At 48.5% G+C, this 21,644-nt stretch overlaps 1 protein-coding gene across 25 annotated transcripts in view; it reads left to right on the top strand.

The window, feature by feature from the left end:
- LOC110475200 (alpha 1,4-galactosyltransferase (P1PK blood group)) overlaps positions 1-21,644 on the top strand; it is a 62,632-nt gene that overhangs the window by 14,289 nt on the left and 26,699 nt on the right. For 4 of the 25 annotated variants that reach the window (XM_085568857.1, XM_085568859.1, XM_085568858.1 and 1 more), the window contains exons 2-4: positions 1,446-1,563; positions 2,090-2,164; positions 9,007-13,074. The exons of 1 other annotated variant lie outside the window; for it this stretch is intronic. In XM_085568857.1, coding sequence (XP_085424983.1) covers positions 1,495-1,563; positions 2,090-2,164; positions 9,007-10,134 — 1,272 coding nt within the window. In that variant the 5' untranslated portion in view covers positions 1,446-1,494 and the 3' untranslated portion in view covers positions 10,135-13,074. Of the gene's footprint in view, positions 1-13; positions 21,614-21,644 lie in introns of those variants that run through there. 20 more of the 25 variants (XM_085568862.1, XM_085568864.1, XM_085568863.1 and 17 more) reach the window with 12 other exon arrangements.

The raw sequence follows: 21,644 nt of genomic DNA on the forward strand, positions 1-21,644 counted from the left end.
GTGACTGAAGGATGATTATTTTCTCTGTGCTGCCTGAGAGCTCTCCTGTGCCAAGAGCTCTCATGCTGGGGGCATCCAGGACACATAGTGAAGAGTAATGCTCTGTAGGGCTCTTTTCCCCCTTTTTATTTTCCTTATTGTTTTATCTCCCTCCTCCCAAAATGTGTAGTCTTGGAAGGCCATGGTTCAAAGTAGATTCTTGTGGGAAAGTGCCATTAACTGTCTTAATCTGATATGTGTTGGGTGTGAAAAATGCCAATCACTTGGTTTCTAAAAATTTTAAAAATTTAATAATAATAAAATGTTTATAAAAATAGTAATACAATTAGAATAATACAATTTAGAGCTAGGACAATTACAAGACAATAAAAAAGCAAAGAATTGTGGATGTCCAGATGCTCTCAGACACTAAGTCACGAAAAGCATCCCTTGTGAACATAGGAATCACCCTTAAAACAATACACTTGTTGCATATTCATATATCCTTCACGGTTATGCATACATTCTATTTAAACAAGAAACTCTGTCTGTTGTATGTCAATTGTTTCCTTTAATCCCCTGGCGTCTTCGAGTCTGAGCAAGGCCTGAAGAAATTAGCTTCTTCTGATAAGGAACCATAAATTCCTCTCCTCTGGAAGATTTAGGTGTTCCTCGAAGTGAGTAGCTCATTCCTAAAAAAAACTCTCCCCCCATACATAGTCTCTATTTTAACTAAAATCTTCATTTTAACTACAAAAGCACAACTAATCATATACATATACTATATACATAATACATATAGTAACTATCTGCTTAGAGTCATATAATATGCATTTTTCACACTGGGGATTGAGCTCTGCCTAGGGCTGGTATGTCCTCAGCAGGAGAGAAGAGGGGGAGCCAAACTCTCCCCATGCTCTGTATGGATATGCCATTTATGAACATCACCTTTATTTTTTTACCTCTTTTTTTTTTACCTTTTTTTTTTACCTCTTTTTTTTTTTACCTCTTTTACCCTTTATTCTTTTACATGTGCTTCAGGTTTATCTCTCTCAAGTGATTGTGACCCATTCCCTTGTTCACTTGGCTCTTGGTCTCTGTTTTGTTTTGTTTTGTTTTATAACCATTCCTGGAAATCAGATGAACAGGCAGAGTCCAGGAAAGAGAACTGCAGGAAGAAGTCATTCAGCTGCACCCTGCCATTACCTCTCAAGCTGAGATCTTGACAATTAGATTTGGGTATAATGATGAAGCCAAACAGCATCCTGTAATATGCTGGCAGAGGTAGGAGAAGTATAAAGCACTCTTCAGAATGGTACCTATCACCAGAGGGAAAATGAAGCAGGCACATGAAGTCTGGCATGTTAAATATGGCAACACCATGAGACTATAGAAAACACTGTTTGAAAACAATTTCCAAAATATAGTAAAGCTACCAATATTATTAATCCATTTTTTTTCTCCAGTTGTAGAAGGAACATGAAGCCTGCTAGAGAGGCAGAAGGTTGGTAGGGAATGAGATTGGAAGGGAGTTCAGAGATCATTTTGAAACAACCCAGAATTAATTTCTGCATCTGGCTACAGGTAAGAGGAACTTGGGGGTGCTGGGCCCTGTTGGTTGTTAACAGAGAAGGGCTGGTGGGAGATGTGGTGGTTGGAGTCTGTCTTGGGCACAGTGGTCTTGAAATGAGAGTTTTCAATTCTTGAAGTATGGAATGGAGTCACAAAACTTCTCCCTTGGACTTGCAGACTTTGGCCTGTTCAGGGTTGAGGCAGTCCCCTGGGAGGCAGTCTTGAGGGACACTGGACATTCTCCAAGAACAACACCTGAAAGGCACAGGAACAGGCCAGCCCAATGTGCCATAAGACAAGCCAGCAGGGAAGAAAACCAGCCAGGATGAACAGGGAGCTTTTGATTGAACTCAAGGGGGGAAAAATAATATTTACCAGCTTGGAAGAAGGGACAAGTGGCTCAAGAGGATTACAAGGGTGTCATTAGGTTATGCAGGGAGAAAGTCAGAAAGGCCAAAGGCCCAGCTAGAATTTAATCTGGCAAGTTCCACAAGAGATAACATGATTTTTTTTCTTCCCCTAAATGCATTGATAACAGAGACCCAAGGAGGCTGTTCATCCTTTATTACATGTGAGAGGAAACATTGCTACCAAGGATGAGGAAAAGGCTGAGGTACTTGATGCCTTCTTTGCTTCAGTCTTTAACTAACTGAAAGACCAGTTATTATGTAGATGTCAGGCCCCCTGAGCTGGGAGATAGGGACAGGATAACACCCCTGTAATCCAGGAGGAAATAGTGATTTACTGTTCCACTTAAACTTGCACAATCTGTGGGGCTGAGTGGGATCCACTCAAGGGCACTGAGGGAGCTGGTGGCCAAGCTCACAGAGCTGCTCTCCATCACTTACTGGCAGCCCTGTTGAACTGGGGACATCCTAAAAGACTGAGGGTTAGCTAGAAGGCTGAAAGAACAATCTGGGGAGCCACAAGCCCTTGAGCCTGACCTCCATACCAAGGAAGGTTCTGGAACAGATCGTACTGAGTGTCACCAACCAGGGCCAGGCCCAGCCAGCACATGTTCATGAGAGGCAGGTCCTGCCTAACAAACCTGACCCTACAAATTTCTGACTAAGTGTAACAGCAGTACTGACCATTTTCCCTTCATCTTGGGCTACTGCTTATTGTATTCAGGGAGGCTGATTGAAATGTAATGATGTTGTCATGTCTGGCTATCTGATTTTCTGTTTGTGGCCATTGCTTAGGTACATCATTGATGCTCTCTGTTGCAAATAACAGAGCCTGTAGATAGTTTTTCTGGACAGCATCAGTGAGATGCCATCACATCTGTGGCTGCTTTGTGTACAGTGATCTGGGAATCAGCAGCTATCAAAATGCCATATCATTTCTTCCCACAATCTGCTTATTTTTTGGTAGAAACTTGGTAATCTCATTCTCTGACTCTTTGCTGTGGCTTGCTTTTAATGCATCTTTTCCCACAGAGTGTCTATCCAGCATTTCATTACAGCTGTACAAGGGGGTGTATATACTTCTTTATTTCAAGAGAAAACATAGTTCTAAGCCCACTTTAAATGAATTGGATATTGCAGGGTTCATTCTGGAAAGGTGAAGTCATGATAAATACAGAAGATGCAGTTAGGAGATAGGTGCCTTAAATGTCCTCTGCCTTCAGCTGCAGTATTTTATTGGTCTAATATACTACATTGCAATATTTGCTCTCCTCTTTCCTCAAAGACTCACACATGCCATCCTCTCTGACTTCAGGAGGAGGAGCTCTAAAGTTGTTGGTAGAATGCTAAGAATTCATTCCCCTAAATACTAGGGCAATTTGCCAGTGTATGCATCCCTGTTGGACACCATTCTGTGTTTCTATGCCTAGTAGACTGATTAGTTACCTACTGAACGCTGTTATTGTCAAATCTCTTCTATTCTACTCTCATTAGTAATGTAAATCTGGAGAAAATTTAGATCTTCAGCTGTTTTCTGGTGGGTCCCCAAAATACTTCTGTCAGGTTGCTTGTGATGGGTAATACTCATTGTTCCAGACCCTTAGCAGCTGTCTAGGTATGCAAAGGTTTGCTGGACCTTTTCCCCTCATCTCTGTTTTTTGCTACCAAATTTGTAGTAAATTTACAAACACCCCCCCAGGTGTTTGCAGTTCCTGTGTCCACACATTTGCTTGAAATGGTATCACTAATCTCAAGGGTACTTGGTTCGTTCCCCTGAAGACAGCAGGGGTTGGTACAAACATTTTTTCCAAGGCTAACCAAAGCTATTGTTGCTGTGTTTGTGCTGGATGTACATTCAAACATAGCTTTTATAGTTTAATGCCATAAAGTAGATGAAGTCTTGATAAAAATACACAACAAAGACAAGGAGTAATAAAACAAAGAAAGAAATGAAGCTATACCACAATGTACTTTCATTCAGCCTGTGAAGACTGGATGTTCATGACAAATTCTGGCTGACCTCTACCAGATCCTCCAGCCAGCCCCAGGCTAGACTCCTCCAGGACTGGGTCCCTTGCTGCAAGAGCTGCCACTCTCTGCTTTGCTACCCCTGCAGTACTTTCCCTAAACCCAGAAGGATATTTTTAGTGCCCAGAACTGCAGGAATGACAGTTGAATTGGCCAAAAGAGGGCCCAGCTATTGCTTGAAAATGTTGGGATCAAGCAAAGCATCTTGCTCAAGATGCAAAACCATCTCTAACCAGTTTCTCTGCATGTTCTAAGGGGCAACAAAGAATTACTGCAAATCCATTTTAGTTAAAAACTAAACGAACAAAAGGTCACCTATCTCTCACAATTCTATATAATATATCAATAGATACACATATATTTGCTAATAGTTAGATCATCCCCTTGCACCCTCTTTCCTATAATTTTCTGCTAATTTGCAGGCCCATCCAGCTTCATAGGCTAACTCTCCTAATTACCTAGGTATAAGCTGTATCAATTAAATCCTAGGAGGGAAACAATAGTGAAGTCCTTATTGAGATCCTTCATTTACATTCTGGTTTTGAAAAAACACTTGCACTTCTGTGATATGGACAACTGCAGTTTTCCTGTAATCATCTGATCACCTCTGGCTAAAACACTTGGTTTTACTTGGTATGGTAAGATTTAGGCTTGGAGGTTTTGAGACGTTCTGCAAAACTCATACTCTGAGAATTACACAGTTCTAATGTAATTATGTAAAAACAATCCTAATTGCTTTCATTGCAAAGTGAGAATGTAACATTTTGTTGTCTGACATCACAAATGCATACTCTTAAAGAATTTTTACAGTTAATTTGTTCCATTTGTTATCACTATTTCTACATGACATCATATGTCATGTAGACCATATGATGTTTTATAAGAATATCACTCAGTAATCAAGGTTTTTTCTTATTAGGAATTATTTGCCAGGTTTGAGGGACTTCTGAATATCTGCTGTTAAAATTTGAAAAGTTAAGGATTGCAGGAGTGCAAGATGCTTTTTTGGCTTCATGTAAGTTGGCTTCATGCACAATTCATGTTGTACCCTCAGTCAATCATTCAATTTCCATCTAGTTTGTTGTTTCCCTTTTTTGCTGTCTGTGATTTTGCTACCAAGGAAAATGTCATGTTAGTCATGTAAGGCAGGAAATCACTTTCCTCAGAGACTAAAAGTAGGCGTGAGCATGTGCAGATCTATCAGCAGCAGGCTGGTGGCAGTCTTTGCATGGTGGAGTTAAAAGATCGTCTGTGATGGCAGCCCTATGTCTTTTTTCTTTGTTTTATCCATTTGTGCTTGGAACAAGAGATCCTTGATGATATTTCTATATCAGGGTTTACATTGTACTGTGAGGTGTCTCTTTGCATTTCACAATTTTTGTTTGGACACATTTTTTGTTCACATATTTCAAACCATGTATTGGTTAATGTGGCTTTTAAATCTAATAAGCAAGACCATGAAAATTATAGACAGCATTTTGATGGAAGGCCCTGACCAGAAAAGGGCATGGTGGTCCCCTGGATCATTAGCTGACCAGGAGCCAGCAGATATCCTCACAGCCTGTGGAACGTGTCTTGCAAGGTCATGGGGGGTGATCCTTGCCCACCACTCCTTGTGGACCACTCACAACTGGTGAGACACACCTGGAAGCTGGTTCTGGAATCCCAGGATGAGGGAGGCGCGTCCGTACTGGAGTGAGTCCGGCAAAGGGCGGCTAAGGTGAGAAGGGGACTGGAGCACACGGTGCATGATGAGAGGCTGGGAAGGCTCTGCTGACTTTTCTTGCACTGGAGCAGGCTGGGCTGTCTGCTCAGGCTGTGAAACACCTGGCTGAAGGTGGGTGAATAGGTGGTGCCAGGAAGCAGAATGGTGCTCTTATTATCCAAGAAGAGGCAGTCAGAGAACTGCTGGGATGCTTGGATATTTATAAATCAATGAGACCAGATGGGATCCACCCTAGGGTGATGAGGGAGCTGGCAGATGAGCTTGAAAAGCCACTCTGCATCATTGATCAAGAGTCATGGCTCACTGGCAAGGTTCTAGACAATTGGAAACTGGCCAATGTGACACCTGTTTATAAAAAAGGTAGGAAGGAAGATCCTGATAATTACGGGCTAGTTAGCATTGACCTCAATATCCAGTAAGGTAATGGAACAGTTCATACTGAAGGCTATCATACAGCACTTAGAGGATGGCCAGGGTATCAGACCCAGCCAGCAGGGGTTTATGAAGGGTAGGTCATGTCTGACCAACCTGGTCTCCTTCCATGACCAGGTGACCCATCTGGTGGATGCAGGAAAGGCTGTGGATGTTGTCTATTTAGACTTCAGCAAGGCCTTTGACATTTGAATATCCCACAGAATACTCCTAGAAAAGCTGACAGCCCACACTTTGGGCAAGACTCTTCGCTGGGTCAGGAACTGTCTGGATGGCTGGGCCAAGAGAGTGGTGGTGAATGTTGCTACATCCAGCTGGGGACAGTCACCAGTGAGGTACCTCAGGGCTCTGTACTGGGACCAGTTCTATTTAATATTTTTATAGACAACATGGATGAGGGCATCGAGTCCTTCATTAGTAAATTTGCAGACGACACTAAACTGGGAGCTTGTGTTGATCTATTGGAAGGAAGGAGGGCTCTGCAGAGAGACTTAGATCGGTTGGATAGATGGGCAGAGTCCAACAGCATGAAGTTTAATAAGTCTAAGTGCCAAGTTCTACATTTTGGCCACAAAAATCCCCTACAACATTACAAGCTGGGGACGGTGTGGCTGAACAGTGTTCAGGTGGAAAGGGAGCTGGGGGTGCTGGTCGACAGCCGGCTGAACATGAGCCAGCAGTGTGCCTTGGTGGCCAAGAAGCCAGCAGCATCCTGGCCTACATTAGGAATTATGTGGCCAGCAGGAGCAGGGAGGTCATTCTTCCCCTCTGCTTGGCACTGGTGAGGGCACACCTGGAGTGCTGTGCCCAGTTCTGGCCCCTCAATTTGGGAAGGATGCTGAGATGCTTGAGCGTGTCCAGAGGAGGCAATGAGGCTGGTGAGGGGCTTGGAACACAATTCCTGTGAGGAACGTTTGAAGGAACTGGGGTTGTTTAGCCTGGAGAAGAGCAGGCTTAGAGGTGACCCTATTTCTCTCTACAACTTCCTGAAGGGAGGCTGTAGACAGGTGGGGTTGGTCTCTTCCACTGGGCAGCAACTGACAGAACAAGAGGACACAGTCTCAAACTACATCAGAGAAGGTATAGGTTGGATATTAGGAAAAAATTTTTCACTGAAAGAAAAAATAACATATTGGAACTGTCTTCCCAGAGACGTGGTGGAATCATTTCTGGATGTGTTTAAAAAAACACTAGATGTAGCACTTGGTGATATAGACTAGTTGAGGTGTTAGGGCAGAAGTTGGACTTGATGATCTTAGAGGTCTCTTCCAACCTCATTATTCTGTGATTCTGTGGCTGAAGGACACAAATGACACTCGACTCTGTCCAACGCAGAGATGGCAGGAGACACAATGGGCACACATTGAAGTGTGGCAAGTTAGAATGAAAGGAAGAAACACTGGATCAGGTAGCCCAGAGTGGTTGTGGAGTCCCTTTGCTGGGAGAAGGGTTGTCATGAGTCCATCCATGGTGCTGCTGTGCATGGAAGGATTTGGGAAGAGAAGAGAGGTCTGGGGCACTACAGGGAGACATTTGTTTCACGCAACTGAGGAGGAACTGCAGTAATCCCTGAATTGAGTGGCTGTTCTGATAAAGGAGGGATTTTATGAATGTGCCAGCATGTCTCATGCTAGGGAAGGTCAGCCACCCCTGATCACACGGGCAAGGGGGAACTGTCATAGAATGAGAGACACCTGAATGTGGCAAAGTCCTTCAGTGAGGTCCCTGGTGTATGAGGGAGTATTCCCTAATGAAGGAGTAAAGCATTTGGTTAAAAGTGTGTGTTTCCAAGGAGGCGTTCTGTACTTAGGGCTTGGGGTGGGAGCAGGCAGCTCTATGGAAGGCTCAACGCAGTTATCACAGCAGCCCCAGAAGCAGTGTGAGCACTGGGAAATTTTAGCAAAGGAGGAGAAAACAAATCGAGCCATTTTCCTGCCAGTCTCAAGCTCAAAGTGTAGCAACAGTTGGGTTTCAATTTCCTCCCCTTTTTTTTTTTTTTTTTGATTACTTTTTAACTAACTGGTTTGTTCACGTTGCATCTTTGTGACCTTTGTATCATTATGGATGTATGATTCACATCCTTCCATTTTTTTTTCTTCCATATGCTCGCAATTCCTTTTCATAAAAAGCAAGTGTCAGACTATAGACTTGTAGTCATCCTCATAGACTTTAATTTCTTAAATATCCTTTCAGCTGAGCAGGGAGTTCTGTGGTGTCTTGAAAGCAGGAGCAGGTGAGTTTTGTGCCTTCTCTACATCACCGGCTCTGTCCCACCAAGTCTGTGCCTCTTTGTCTTTTGCAGTTCAAAAAATGACTTACAGGGTTAACCCAGCTGTGGTGTGTGGAGGGTGGGGAATGTAAAGGGGTCTGTAAAAGGCAGGGTGAGCTGGGTTTTGCTGCCTGTAGCACTGGCAGCGCATGCTGGCATTTCTCTGCCGGACGAGAAAACTTGCTGACAATCCAAAGCTGATAATTTGAATAGAGGCTGCCTCTCCTCTGTCCCTGAAGTCACAGTGACTTGCATTAAGACACCTCCCACTGCCTCTAAGAAGCCATTTTTTGGCCACATAAGAAGTTCAATATGTGACCCAGGTGCAGTGATCAAGGGAGAAATGACAAACGGAACTGTGTCAGCGGAGTTCTCTGTCCTGTTAGCGACTTGTTTGGTTTCCTCCTCCCAGAGTTTTCTGCATATATGTCTCATGTTCAAAATGACTGGAAGTCCTAGAGGATGAGAGATGAGTTATCTAATGGCATTCTCAAAGTTTGTTGTGCACTGCTATGGAGCTGGGACACACCTGTGAAGAAAGGCTCTTAATCCACTGCCTCCTCTGTCAGGTTTTTTTCTTTCCTTCCCTTCAGGCTATCTTGGGAGAGCATACTCTGGCTGGAGAAAGAATGCTCAGGACGCCCAGCTGCCTCCTAAAGCTGACCAGGGTGGTGCTCAGCCACAAGCCCTGGGCCCTGTTTCTCCTCATCATTGGGTTTCTAACCTTTGCCTACGACAAGTTGTACTGGGGCGTCTGGGAGGACCCAAAGAGCAGAGCCCCCACCCACAGCTTGTCTGCTGAGAACAGCTGTGCTCACTATGTGCCTTCTGCCCTCAACATTGCTGCTGGGCCCTCTCCTCCCACAGGAAATGTGTTTTTTGTGGAGACCTCAGAGCAAACTTCCCCAGGTTACCTGTTCTCGTGCTCTGTGGAGTCAGCGGCCAGGACACACCCCACATCAAGAGTTGTGGTGCTCATGAAAGGCTTGGCCAAAGGGAAAGCCTCCTTACCCAAGCACTGGGCTTTCTCCTTGCTGAGCTGCTTCCCCAACGTGGAAATCCGGCCCCTGGACTTGATGGAGCTCTTTTCTGGAACGCCTCTGAAAAGGTGGTACTTATGGCCACTGCGGCACTGGGAGCCTTATTTTTTGCCTGTCCTCTCTGATGCCTGCAGAATCGTCCTCATGTGGAAATTTGGAGGCATCTACCTGGATACAGACTTCATTGTGCTGAAGAATTTGGAGAATCTCACCAATGCCCTTGGGATTCAGGATGACTATGAACTGAATGGGGCCTTTCTTTCCTTTAAAGCCAAGCACAAATTCATGGAGCTTTGTATGCAGGACTTTGTGCAGAATTACAATGGCTGGGTCTGGGGGCACCAGGGCCCAGAGCTCCTAACTCGTGTCTTCAAGAAATGGTGCTCCCTCGGGACTATCAAGAGCATGAACTGCAAAGGTGTGAGTGCTCTTGCCCAAGAAGTTGTTTATCCTATTCCCTGGCAGAACTGGAAGAAGTTGTTTGAGGCAGTCAGTGCCTTGGAGTTTCAGAAACTCCTTAAGAACACCTATGCAGTGCACATTTGGAACAAACTGAGCCACGGGACCAAGTTGGAGATCCCCTCCCAGGCTCTGCTGGCTCAGCTCTATGCCCAGTTCTGCCCTGCCACCTATGCAAAGATGAAGCAGGACTCTGAAGTGTTGTCCAGGCGTGCAGTGTGATCTGGGGCCTTTGGCTGCGGGGATGTTCCCCAGGCTGAAGGAAACTGAGTGCCTTTGACCTACCCCAGAATTGGATTTTAGTCCCCAGACCCGGTGTTCTGTGTGACAGCTCCATGGTTTTCTACCTGATATTCCTGATATCAGAATCCTTTGTGTTTCAAATTTACAGCAGAACCTGGCTTCAGACTCTCTTGCTCTCCTTCAGGGCCAGGGCAATGTTGAACTCATTCATCGCATCCCTCAGCTGGTGCTCTCCTGCTGTTCTCCAGTGGTTCCTCCTGCAAATCCCAGCCTGAGCAGCCCCTTGTGATGATTCAACAGCTGTAGGGACCCTTGGCTTGCTCTCTGTGGCATTTCTGAGTTTGTGAAGTAAAACCAGGCACTGCCAAAGGGCACAGATTGCTGGGGCTCAGAGCAGAATTCCATGGCTGGCAATGATCCTTAACACGTGGGGAAACACATGAAGCGTATATGAAATTTGCTTTAAGAAGCAGAAAACAGTTGCGATCCCTGCGTGGCTCAGTGTGAAGTTGTTCTAAACTTCTGAAGTGAGAAAAGTTCAAATGCTGCTTCCTACTGTTTCTGATTCCTCAGCAGTGGGATGACTTGTCTGGGACTCCTCAGGACAAGAAATAGACAAAAGCAGTTCCTTGGGGAGCGGAAATTATGGAGTTCCTTGCTCTGCTGAAGTATTTCTTGTGGGTACCAACATGTAAGCAGCCATTGTCACACTCTGAAGGGGCTCAGCATTGCCTGTTTCTGCCGTGCTGTGAGGAGGATTACATCCCTTTCATTGGGACATTGAGCCCATGGTGGAAGTCCAGAGGACAACATGTCCACATCAACAGGAGGACCAGGTGCAGGACTCCAAGCAGTGTCCCCAGGGACAAAAATAAAAACTCAGAAGCACATGAAGGTTTGAAAAGGCCTCCAAGATCAGAGAGTCCAGCCGTCAATTCTGTATCACCATACGCACTGGCCTTTATCCCAAAGTGCCACATGTACTCATTTTTTGGAGCGCTTCCAGGGATGCTGACTCCACCTCTTCAGTTGAGAGCCTGTGGCACACAGTGCTTAAGCACGCTGGAACCTTTCCATATTCAAGCTGAACCTGCCATGGTGCTGGGAGTGCTGCATCCAGCCCTGGGATCCCAGCACAGCAAGGACAGGGAGCTGCTGGAGCCAGGCCAGAGCAGGGACACCAAGGGGAGCAGAGGGATGGAGCAGCTCTGCTGGGAAGAAGGGCTGAGGGAAGTGGGAGTGTTCTGCCTGGAGAAGAGAAGGCTTTGAGGTGATATAATCATGGCCATCCACTGCCTTAAGGGAGCTTAAAGGAATGGTGCAGGGAGACTCTTTGCAAGGGCCTGCAGTGACAGGACAGGAGGGAATGGCTTCCCACTGACAGAGAGCAGGTTTGGATTGGATATGAGGAACAAATTCTTCCCAGTGAAGGTGGTGAGGCCCTGACACAGGTTGCCCAGAGAAGCTTCCTATCCTTGGAAGTGTCCAAGGCCAGGGTGGATGGGGCTCGGAGCTGCCTGGGATAGTGGAAGGTGTCCCTGTCCATGGCAGGAGGGGTGGTGCAAGACAAGATGATCTTTAGCTTCCCTTCCAACCCAGACCATTCCATTGTTTTCCCCTCATCCTGCCCTTGGTTCCCTGGGAGCAGAGCCTCTTCCCCACCTGGCTGCACCCTCCTGTCAGGGAGGTGTGAGAGCAATAAGGTCCCCCCTGAGCCTCCTTGTCCTCCAGGTTCAACAGCCCCAGCTCCCTCAGCCGCTCCTCATCAGACTGGTGCTCCAGCCCCTTGCCCAGCTCCGTTCCCTCCTCTGGACATGCTCCAGCCCCTCCGTGTCCATCTTGCAGTGCCGGGCCCAGAACTGGACACGGCACTTGGGCTGAGGCCTCCCCAGTGCCCACGGCAGGGGACAGTCACTGCCCTGGTCCTGCTGGCCACACCATTGCTGACCTGGCCAGCAGCCTTTGGCCTTCTCGCCCACCTGGCCATGCACTGTGCCCCAGCAGGGCCGGGCCCTTTCCTGCTGGGCTCTTCCCAGCCACTCTTTCCCAGCCTGGAGCTGCTGGGGGTTGTGACCCAGGGGCAGGACCCGGCACTTCAGGTCTTGTTGAACCTCAAGGACATGAACCGGGGCTGGCTCTGACAGCGGGCCCTGTGGCACAGCACCAGTGACCCGCTGCCAGCTGGATTAATTCCACCACCATTCTCTGGGCCCAGCCATCCAGGCAGTTTATTCCCAGCAAACAGGGAAGCTGTTAAATCCGTGGGCTGCAAGGACAATGCTCTCCAGGAGAGCGCTGTGGGAGCCGTGAGCAAAGGCTTTACTGCAGGCCCAGGTACACAACATCCACAGCCTTTCCCCATCTATTGGAGTTCACAGAAGGAGGCTGGGTCGGTCAAGCAGGACCTGCTGGAAGACGTGCCGGCTGGCCCTGATGCCCCAGTGGTGCAGCACACCTCTGTCATTGCACTCCAGCTAATCTGTTCCATACCCTTCCCTGGCACCGAGGCCAGACCAACAGGCCTCTGGTTCCCCCAGTTGTTCTTCCAAGGCTTCTCATGGAGGGGTGTCGCATTGGCCAATTTCCTGTCACCCTAGAGCTCTCCAGTTCACCAGGACTGCTGATGAATGATGGCGAGAGGACCTTTGTGAGCTGCTTCAGCAGCTCCCAGCAGAGGGATGGCATCTCCCTAGACCTGTGCATGTCTGGGCAGCACAGCAGCTCACTGACAACTTCCTCCTGCAGTGTGGGGACTTTGTTCTGCTCCCTGTGTTTGTCTTCTGGCTCAGGGGGCTGGATATGCAGTGGGTGACTGGGCTTTTGGTTAAAGGCTGAGGTCCAGAAGGCATTGAGTACCTCAACCTATTCCTCATCCCTGGAGGTTCACACCCCAGCATGCAATAAAGGATGGAGAATCTCCTTGGCCTCTTTTTGTCATTAATGCATTTGGAAATGCTTTTTTCTCCTAACTTTTATGCTGGTGGCCGGATTGACTTCTAGCTGGACTTTTACCTTTGTAGTTTTCTCTCTGATTAACTTCATGGCATCCTTGTAGTTTTCCTGAGTTGCCTGACCCTTCTTCCAGCACTGCTAAACTCTCTGTTCTTCCCTGAGTCCCAGTGGAAGCTCGCTCTTCATCCAGGCCAGCCTTCCCTGAACCATCTTACGGCACATTGCAATGGGCTTCTGCTCCGCCTCTATAACCTCCTTCCTGAGGAACGTCCACCTTCCTGGCCTCCTTGGGACTGCCTCCCAAGGGATTCTCTCCACCTGTGCTCCAAACTGACCAAAGCCTGTCCTTCACAAACCTGAGCTGTGATTTTGCTGCCTCCCTTCCTCCCTTCACTGAGAACTGAAATCAAACTGTGTCATGGTCACTATACCCAAGATGGCCCCTGGCATCCTCCTCTCCCACCAGTGCTCCTCTGCTTGCAAACAGCAGATCCCCTGGGACACCAGCCCTGGTGGGCCTTGCCCGCCAGCTGTGTCAGCAAGTTCTCTTCCACATGCTCCTGGCACCTCCTGGAGGGTCTTATGTCTGCTAGGTGGGATTCCAGCAGACACCTGGTAAGATGAAAATGTCACTGAGGATGTAGGCAGTGGATGCTGTGGGGTCATCCACCTATCCCTAATGCAAATCCATCACTCAGCAATGGTGAGACACACCTGGAGGCTGGTTCTGGAATCCCAGGATGAGGGAGGCGCATCCGTACTGGAGTGAGTCCGGCAAAGGGCGGCTAAGGTGAGAAGGGGACTGGAGCACACGGTGCATGATGAGAGGCTGGGAGGGCTCTGCTGACTTTTCTTGCACTGGAGCAGGCTGGGCTGTCTGCTCAGGCTGTGAAACACCTGGCTGAAGGTGGGTGGTGAAGGACACAAGTGAGACTCTGCTGTGCTCAATGCAGAGATGGCAGGAGACACAATGGGCACACATTGAAGTGTGGCAAGTTAGAATGAAAGGAAGGGTGGTGAAGCACTGGATCAGGTAGCCCAGAGTGGTTGTGGAGTCCCTTTGCTGGGAGAAGGGTTGTCATGAGTCCATCCATGGTGCTGCTGTGCATGGAAGGATCTGGCGAGAGGAGAGAGGTCTGGGGCACTACAGGGAGACATTTGTTTCACGCAACTGAGGAGGAACTGCAGTAATCCCTGAATTGAGTGGCTGTTCTAATAAAGGAGGGATTTTATGAATGTGCCAGCATGTCTCATGCTAGGGAAGGTCAGCCACCCCTGATCATGTGGGCAAGGGGGAGCTGTCATAGAATGAGAGACACCTGAATGTGGCAAAGTCCTTCAGTGAGGTCCCTGGAGTAAAGCATTTGGTTAAAAGTGTGTGTTTCCAAGGGGGCGTTCTGTACTTAGTGCTTGGGGTGGGAGCAGGTAGCTCTATGGAAGGCTCAGCTCAGCTGTCACAGCAGTCCCCGAAGCAGTGTGATCACTGAGAAATTTTAGCAAAGAAAGAGAAAACAAAACCTAAAATTTTCCTTCCACAGACTAAAGTTTAAAGCATAGTTACTGTGACATCTGAATTTCATCCTTTTTTTTTCATGACTACTTTATATTTGGATGGGTTCTTTGCTGCACTAGGTACATCCTTTTTATTAACTGCTCATTGGATAAATGTGTAATGTCACATCCTTTATCTATTGTGTTTTTCCACGTATTCAGACGTTTTCCCTTGTAATTTCTTTTGAGAAAGAGGAAGTGCCCAAACATAGACTTGTAGGCGCTCTCTGGGACACCTACCTCTTAAAACTCTTCTGCAGCTGAGCTGTGAATTCTGTGGTGTCTTGAAAGCTCGGAGAGGTGAGTAGTTTGCTGTTTCTTTGCTATGGCCCTTGTGTTTTCAGAGGAAGAAAGGGTGCCAGGCTTCCTGTGTTTGTTTTGTAAAAGACTTGCACTGGCTAATGCAATGACTAAAGCGTTGCACTGTCCACTCCAAAAGCAGAAATGTATTTCTAACTTTATAGGGGTGTGACAGTAGTCAAGTCCTGTCCTTTGCTCAAAATGCAACAACAGCCTCAAGCCTTGATTGTGGTTAGATTAATGTGGCGCTTTCGTGCCCCTCTACTGCATAGGAACTTCCTGGCAAGCCTCTACTGCTTTCTCTTCTTGTGCTTGCAAAGCAAAGCATTATTTACAGGGTTAACCCAGCTGTGGTGTGTGGAGGGTGGGGAATGTAAAGGGGTCTGTAAAAGGCAGGGTTTGTGCAGAGGCAGCACAAGTTGACATTTCTGTGCGGGAGGAGAAAACTTTGTGTAGATCCAGAGCTGATCATTTGTCCTTTGGCTGCCCCTCCTCTGTCCCCCAGTGCCTGGTGCAGAGTGGTGGCTCCATGCTCTGACATTTGGGTGCCTCCCAGTGCAGCCAACAAGGCATTTTTGGCCACGGGGGAAGCTCCGTATGTGACTCAGGCACAGTGCTCAAGGAGCAATGACAAATGGGACTGTGCCAGCTGGGTGCTTTGTCGCGTTCCCTGCCACTTTGGTTACAGCTGCTGGATTAAAGCTTTCCCCCTTTCCTGAGCCGTTCTGTCCTGGAGGGTGGGCCTTTGCATACGGTGCTCAGGGAGGCAGGAGAAATGATGGAGTCCCTTAGGATGTAAGAGACCTTTGAGTGCCTGGGCACAACCAGCCAAGTTCACCACTAAACCACGTTCCTAAGTGCCACACTTCCATGTCTGTTAAATGCCTCCAGGGACAGTGGCTCCACTGCTTTCTTGGGCAGCCTGTGCCAATGCCTGCTAACCCTTCCAGGAAGTAAAATTCTGAGTAATGTCCACTCTAACGTCCCTTGGCACAACTTAAGAACATTTCCTGTGGTCCTAAAAGCAACAGCCTTCCTCACTGCTTCTTCATGTGCCCTTCCCCGTTGGCCTTTGGGGCCCAGTGGTGGGCACAGGAGGTGCTGATTCTGCTGCCCCTCGCTATAAGCAAATGATTTATTAAAAAATATGGATATTGATCTAGTACCAGTATCCAACTGTGACGGACAAAAACTCTCTAACAATTTAAAGTTAGAAAGTGTATGTTGATTGTGACACCGGGTAGTGTGCGGGATAGCTCCCTAAGACACACCTCACCTTCCAGGTGATTACAGACTCTTTTTATCCATACAAATATTGAATACCCAAAATACAAATACATATTCATAATTTTGGTACATCCCATTCCCCGCTTTGTATGCTAATCACTCCAAAAGTTATTAAGCATGCGTAGTTTGTTCCTTGAAATGGGTCGGTGGCCCCTTTCATGGGGAGGGGTCCCAAAACTAGGAAGTAAATGAAGTTTTCCTCGTTCTGACCTTTCTACCTTTTCAATGCAAATATGACAAATGAGCTCTTGGTAGAACTCCCTTTCCTTGTCTTCAGTTGGTTTCAGAACATAGGAGGCCCACAATTGTCTTTAGTTCCTAAAAGCTATTTGTCAGTTTCTATATCCTTCATTATAAACCCAGATAACTAAACGTTGTGCTGACAAGCAATCAATTATTAATTAACTACTAACGCTTAACTTCATCAAGGCCCACTCATTTATTTTAATTAACACTAGTAAGGCTTATTTCTAACTAAAATCTTAGCTCCCCTAAAATCTCTAAATTCCTTAAAATTTATGTTTCACAGAGAAAAGGGCAGCAATGCTGATGTTAATGCTGGGGATGGAGCTAGACTGACTCATCTGTTTGTTGCTGCCTTGTTAAGAATCTCTTCCACTTCATCCCTGCCTTTTGCCAGAAGAAGAGAGGAAGTAAGGGCAGGAGAGTGGAGGGATTGCCTGTCCACCAGCAGGATCCACTGGGAGAACTGAGCAGGGCAGAGCCAGTGTCACCTGTGCAGGTTTGGGAAGCAGCCTTGGAACTCCCTTTCCAAGGCAGTTCATGATGCTGTGGTCTGCATCTGCCTCCTGAGCTGCCCTGCATCCATTCCTTTCCCAGCCTCCATCCATCCTGCTGGCTCCACTGCCATCAGTAATGGGCCAGGCTCTCTGCAGGGGCAGGTGGCTGGTTTGGAAAGGCAGCAACTGCTGGCACAACAACTGGGAGGCTGAGCTTGTGTTTGGTTTGAGGGAAGGACACGTTGTGTACTGGGAGAGAAAAGCTCCTCTCATGATAACCAGCTGTCAGTGGGTAGCAGGTCCACATAGACTCTCTTCATAGGGCTCCAGGATTGGTCATAAAAATGGTCATATTTCCTCCTGCCAGCGACTTTGTGTACGTGTCTCATGTCTCGTGTTGCCTGTGACCTGAAGTTCTAGAGGGTGACAGATGAGTTCCATAATGGTGTTCCCAGAGTTTGTTGTGCACTGCTCTGAAGCTGGGACACACCTGTGAAGGAAGGCTCATACTCCACTGCCTCCTCTGTCAGGTTATTTCTCTTCTTTCCCTTTCTTCAGATCATGATGGCTGTCTCGGGAGAGCATACTCTGGCTGGAGAAAGAATGCTCAGGATGCCCAGCTGCCTCCTAAAGCTGACCAGGGTGGTGCTCAACCACAAGCCCTGGGCCCTGTTTCTCCTCATCGTTGGGTTTCTATCCTTTGCCTACACCAAGTTGTACTGGGGCGTCTGGGAGGACCCAAAGAGCAGAGCCCCCACCTACAGCTTGTCTGCTGAGAACAGCTGTGCTCACTATGTGCCTTCTGCCCTCAACATTGCTGCTGGGCCCTCTCCTCCCACAGGAAATGTGTTTTTTGTGGAGACCTCAGAGCAAACTTCCCCAGGTTACCTGTTCTCGTGCTCTGTGGAGTCAGCAGCCAGGACACACCCCACATCAAGAGTTGTGGTGCTCATGAAAGGCTTGGCCAAAGGGAACACCTCCTTACCCAAGCACTGGGCTTTCTCCTTGCTGAGCTGCTTCCCCAACGTGGAAATCCGGCCCCTGGACTTGACAGAGCTCTTTTCTGGAACACCTCTAGAACTGTGGTTTTCACAGCCTCAGAGGCAACAGGAGCCTCATTTTTTGCCTGTCCTCTCTGATGCCTGCAGAATCGTCCTCATGTGGAAATTTGGAGGCATCTACCTGGATACAGACTTCATTGTGCTGAAGAACTTGGAGAATCTCACCAATGCCCTTGGGATTCAGGGTGACAATGTGTTGAATGGGGCCTTTCTTTCCTTTAAGGCCAAGCACAAATTCATGGAGCTTTGTATGCAGGACTTTGTGCAGAATTACAATGGCCAGGTCTGGGGGCAACAGGGCCCAGGGCTCCTAACACGTGTCTTCAAGAAATGGTGCTCCCTCGGGACTATCAAGAGCATGAACTGCAAAGGTGTGAGTGCTCTTGCCCAAGAAGTTGTTTATCCTATTCCCTGGCAGGACTGGAAGAAGTTGTTTGAGGCAGTCAGTGCCTTGGAGTTTCAGAAATTCCTTAAGAACACCTATGCAGTGCACATTTGGAACAAACTGAGCCACGGGACCAAGTTAGAGATCCCCTCCCAGGCTCTGCTGGCTCAGCTCTATGCCCAGTTCTGCCCTGCCACCTATGCAAAGATGAAGCAGGATTCTGAAGAGCTGTCCAGGCGTGCAGTGTGATCTGGGGCCTTTGGCTGCAGGAATGTTCCCCAGGCTGAAGGAAACCGAGTGCCTACGCCAGAATTGGATTTTAGTCCCCAGACCCGGTGTTCTGTGTGACAGCTCCTTGGTTTTCTACCTGATATTCCTGATATCAGAATCCTTTGTGTTTCAAATTTACAGCAGAACCTGGCTTCAGACTCTCTTGCTCTCCTTCAGGGCCAGGGCAATGTTGAACTCATTCATCGCATCCCTCAGCTGGTGCTCTCCTGCTGTTCTCCAGTGGTTCCTCTTCAAATCCCAGCCTGAGCAGCCCCTTGTGATGATTCAACAGCTGTAGGGACCCTTGGCTTGCTCTCTGTGGCATTTCTGAGTTTGTGAAGTAAAACCAGGCACTGCCAAAGGGCACAGATTGCTGGGGCTCAGAGCAGAATTCCATGGCTGGCAATGATCCTTAACACGTGGGGAAACACATGAAGCGTATATGAAATTTGCTTTAAGAAGCAGAAAACAGTTGCGATCCCTGCGTGGCTCAGTGTGAAGTTGTTCTAAACTTCTTAAGTGAGAAAAGTTCAAATGCTGCTTCCTACTGTTTCTGATTCCTCAGCAGTGGGATGACTTGTCTGGGACTCCTCAGGACAACAAATAGACAAAAGCAGTTCCTTGGGGAGCAGAAATTATGGAGTTCCTTGCTCTGCTGAAGTATTTCTTGTGGGTACCAACATGTAAGCAGCCATTGTCACACTCTGAAGGGGCTCAGCATTGCCTGTTTCTGCCGTGCTGTGAGGAGGATTACATCCCTTTCATTGGGACATTGAGCCCATGGTGGAAGTCCAGAGGACAACATGTCCACATCAACAGGAGGACCAGGTGCAGGACTCCAAGCAGTGTCCCCAGGGACAAAAATAAAAACTCAGAAGCACATGAAGGCTTGAAAAGGCCTCCAAGATCAGAGAGTCCAGCCGTCAATTCTGTATCACCATACGCACTGGCCTTTATCCCAAAGTGCCACGTGTACTCATTTTTTGGAGCGCTTCCAGGGATGCTGACTCCACCTCTTCAGTTGAGAGCCTGTGGCACACAGTGCTTAAGCACGCTGGAACTTTTCCATATTCAAGCTGAACCTGCCATGGTGCTGGGAGTGCTGCATCCAGCCCTGGGATCCCAGCACAGCAAGGACAGGGAGCTGCTGGAGCCAGGCCAGAGCAGGGACACCAAGGGGAGCAGAGGGATGGAGCAGCTCTGCTGGGAAGAAGGGCTGAGGGAAGTGGGAGTGTTCTGCCTGGAGAAGAGAAGGCTTTGAGGTGATATAATCATGGCCATCCACTGCCTTAAGGGAGCTTAAAGGAATGGTGCAGGGAGACTCTTTGCAAGGGCCTGCAGTGACAGGAGAAGAGGGAATGGCTTCCCACTGACAGAGAGCAGGTTTGGATTGGATATGAGGAACAAATTCTTCCCAGTGAAGGTGGTGAGGCCCTGACACAGGTTGCCCAGAGAAGCTTCCTATCCTTGGAAGTGTCCAAGGCCAGGGTGGATGGGGCTCGGAGCTGCCTGGGATAGTGGAAGGTGTCCCTGTCCATGGCAGGAGGGGTGGTGCAAGACAAGATGATTTTTAGCTTCCCTTCCAACCCAGACCATTCCATTGTTTTCCCCTCATCCTGCCCTTGGTTCCCTGGGAGCAGAGCCTCTTCCCCACCTGGCTGCACCCTCCTGTCAGGGAGGTGTGGAGAGCAATAAGGTCCCCCCTGAGCCTCCTTTTTCCCCAGGTTCAACAGCCCCAGCTCCCTCAGCCGCTCCTCATCAGACTGGTGCTCCAGCCCCTTGCCCAGCTCCGTTCCCTCCTCTGGACACGCTCCAGCCCCTCCGTGTCCATCTTGCAGTGCCGGGCCCAGAACTGGACACGGCACTTGGGCTGAGGCCTCCCCAGTGCCCACGGCAGGGGACAGTCACTGCCCTGGTCCTGCTGGCCACACCATTGCTGACCTGGCCAGCAGCCTTTGGCCTTCTCGCCCACCTGGCCATGCACTGTGCCTCAGCAGGGCCGGGCCCTTTCCTGCTGGGCTCTTCCCAGCCACTCTTTCCCAGCCTGGAGCTGCTGGGGGTTGTGACCCAGGGGCAGGACCCGGCACTTCAGGTCTTGTTGAACCTCAAGGACATGAACCGGGGCTGGCTCTGACAGCGGGCCCTGGGGCACAGCACCAGTGACCCGCTGCCAGCTGGATTAATTCCACCACCATTCTCTGGGCCCAGCCATCCAGGCAGTTTATTCCCAGCAAACAGGGAAGCTGTTAAATCTGTGGGCTGCAAGGACAATGCTCTCCAGGAGAGCGCTGTGGGAGCCGTGAGCAAAGGCTTTACTGCAGGCCCAGGTACACAACATCCACAGCCTTTCCCCATCCATTGGAGTTCACAGAAGGAGGCTGGGTCGGTCAAGCAGGACCTGCTGGAAGTCGTGCCGGCTGGCCCTGATGCCCCAGTGGTGCAGCACACCTCTGTCATTGCACTCCAGCTAATCTGTTCCATACCCTTCCCTGGCACCGAGGCCAGACCAACAGGCCTCTGGTTCCCCCAGTTGTTCTTCCAAGGCTTCTCATGGAGGGGTGTCACATTGGCCAATTTCCTGTCACCCCAGAGCTCTCCAGTTCACCAGGACTGCTGATGAATGATGGCGAGAGGACCTTTGTGAGCTGCTTCAGCAGCTCCCAGCAGAGGGATGGCATCTCCCTAGACGTGTGCATGTCTGGGCAGCACAGCAGCTCACTGACAACTTCCTCCTGCAGTGTGGGGACTTTGTTCTGCTCCCTGTGTTTGTCTTCTGGCTCAGGGGGCTGGATATGCAGTGGGTGACTGGGCTTTTGGTTAAAGGCTGAGGTCCAGAAGGCATTGAGTACCTCAACCTATTCCTCATCCCTGGAGGTTCACACCCCAGCATGCAATAAAGGATGGAGAATCTCCTTGGCCTCTTTTTGTCATTAATGCATTTGG

The sequence above is a fragment of the Lonchura striata genome, chromosome 1A (genome assembly GCF_050655825.1).
Source record: "Lonchura striata isolate lonStrDom1 chromosome 1A, ASM5065582v1, whole genome shotgun sequence".
NCBI lineage: Eukaryota > Metazoa > Chordata > Aves > Passeriformes > Estrildidae > Lonchura > Lonchura striata.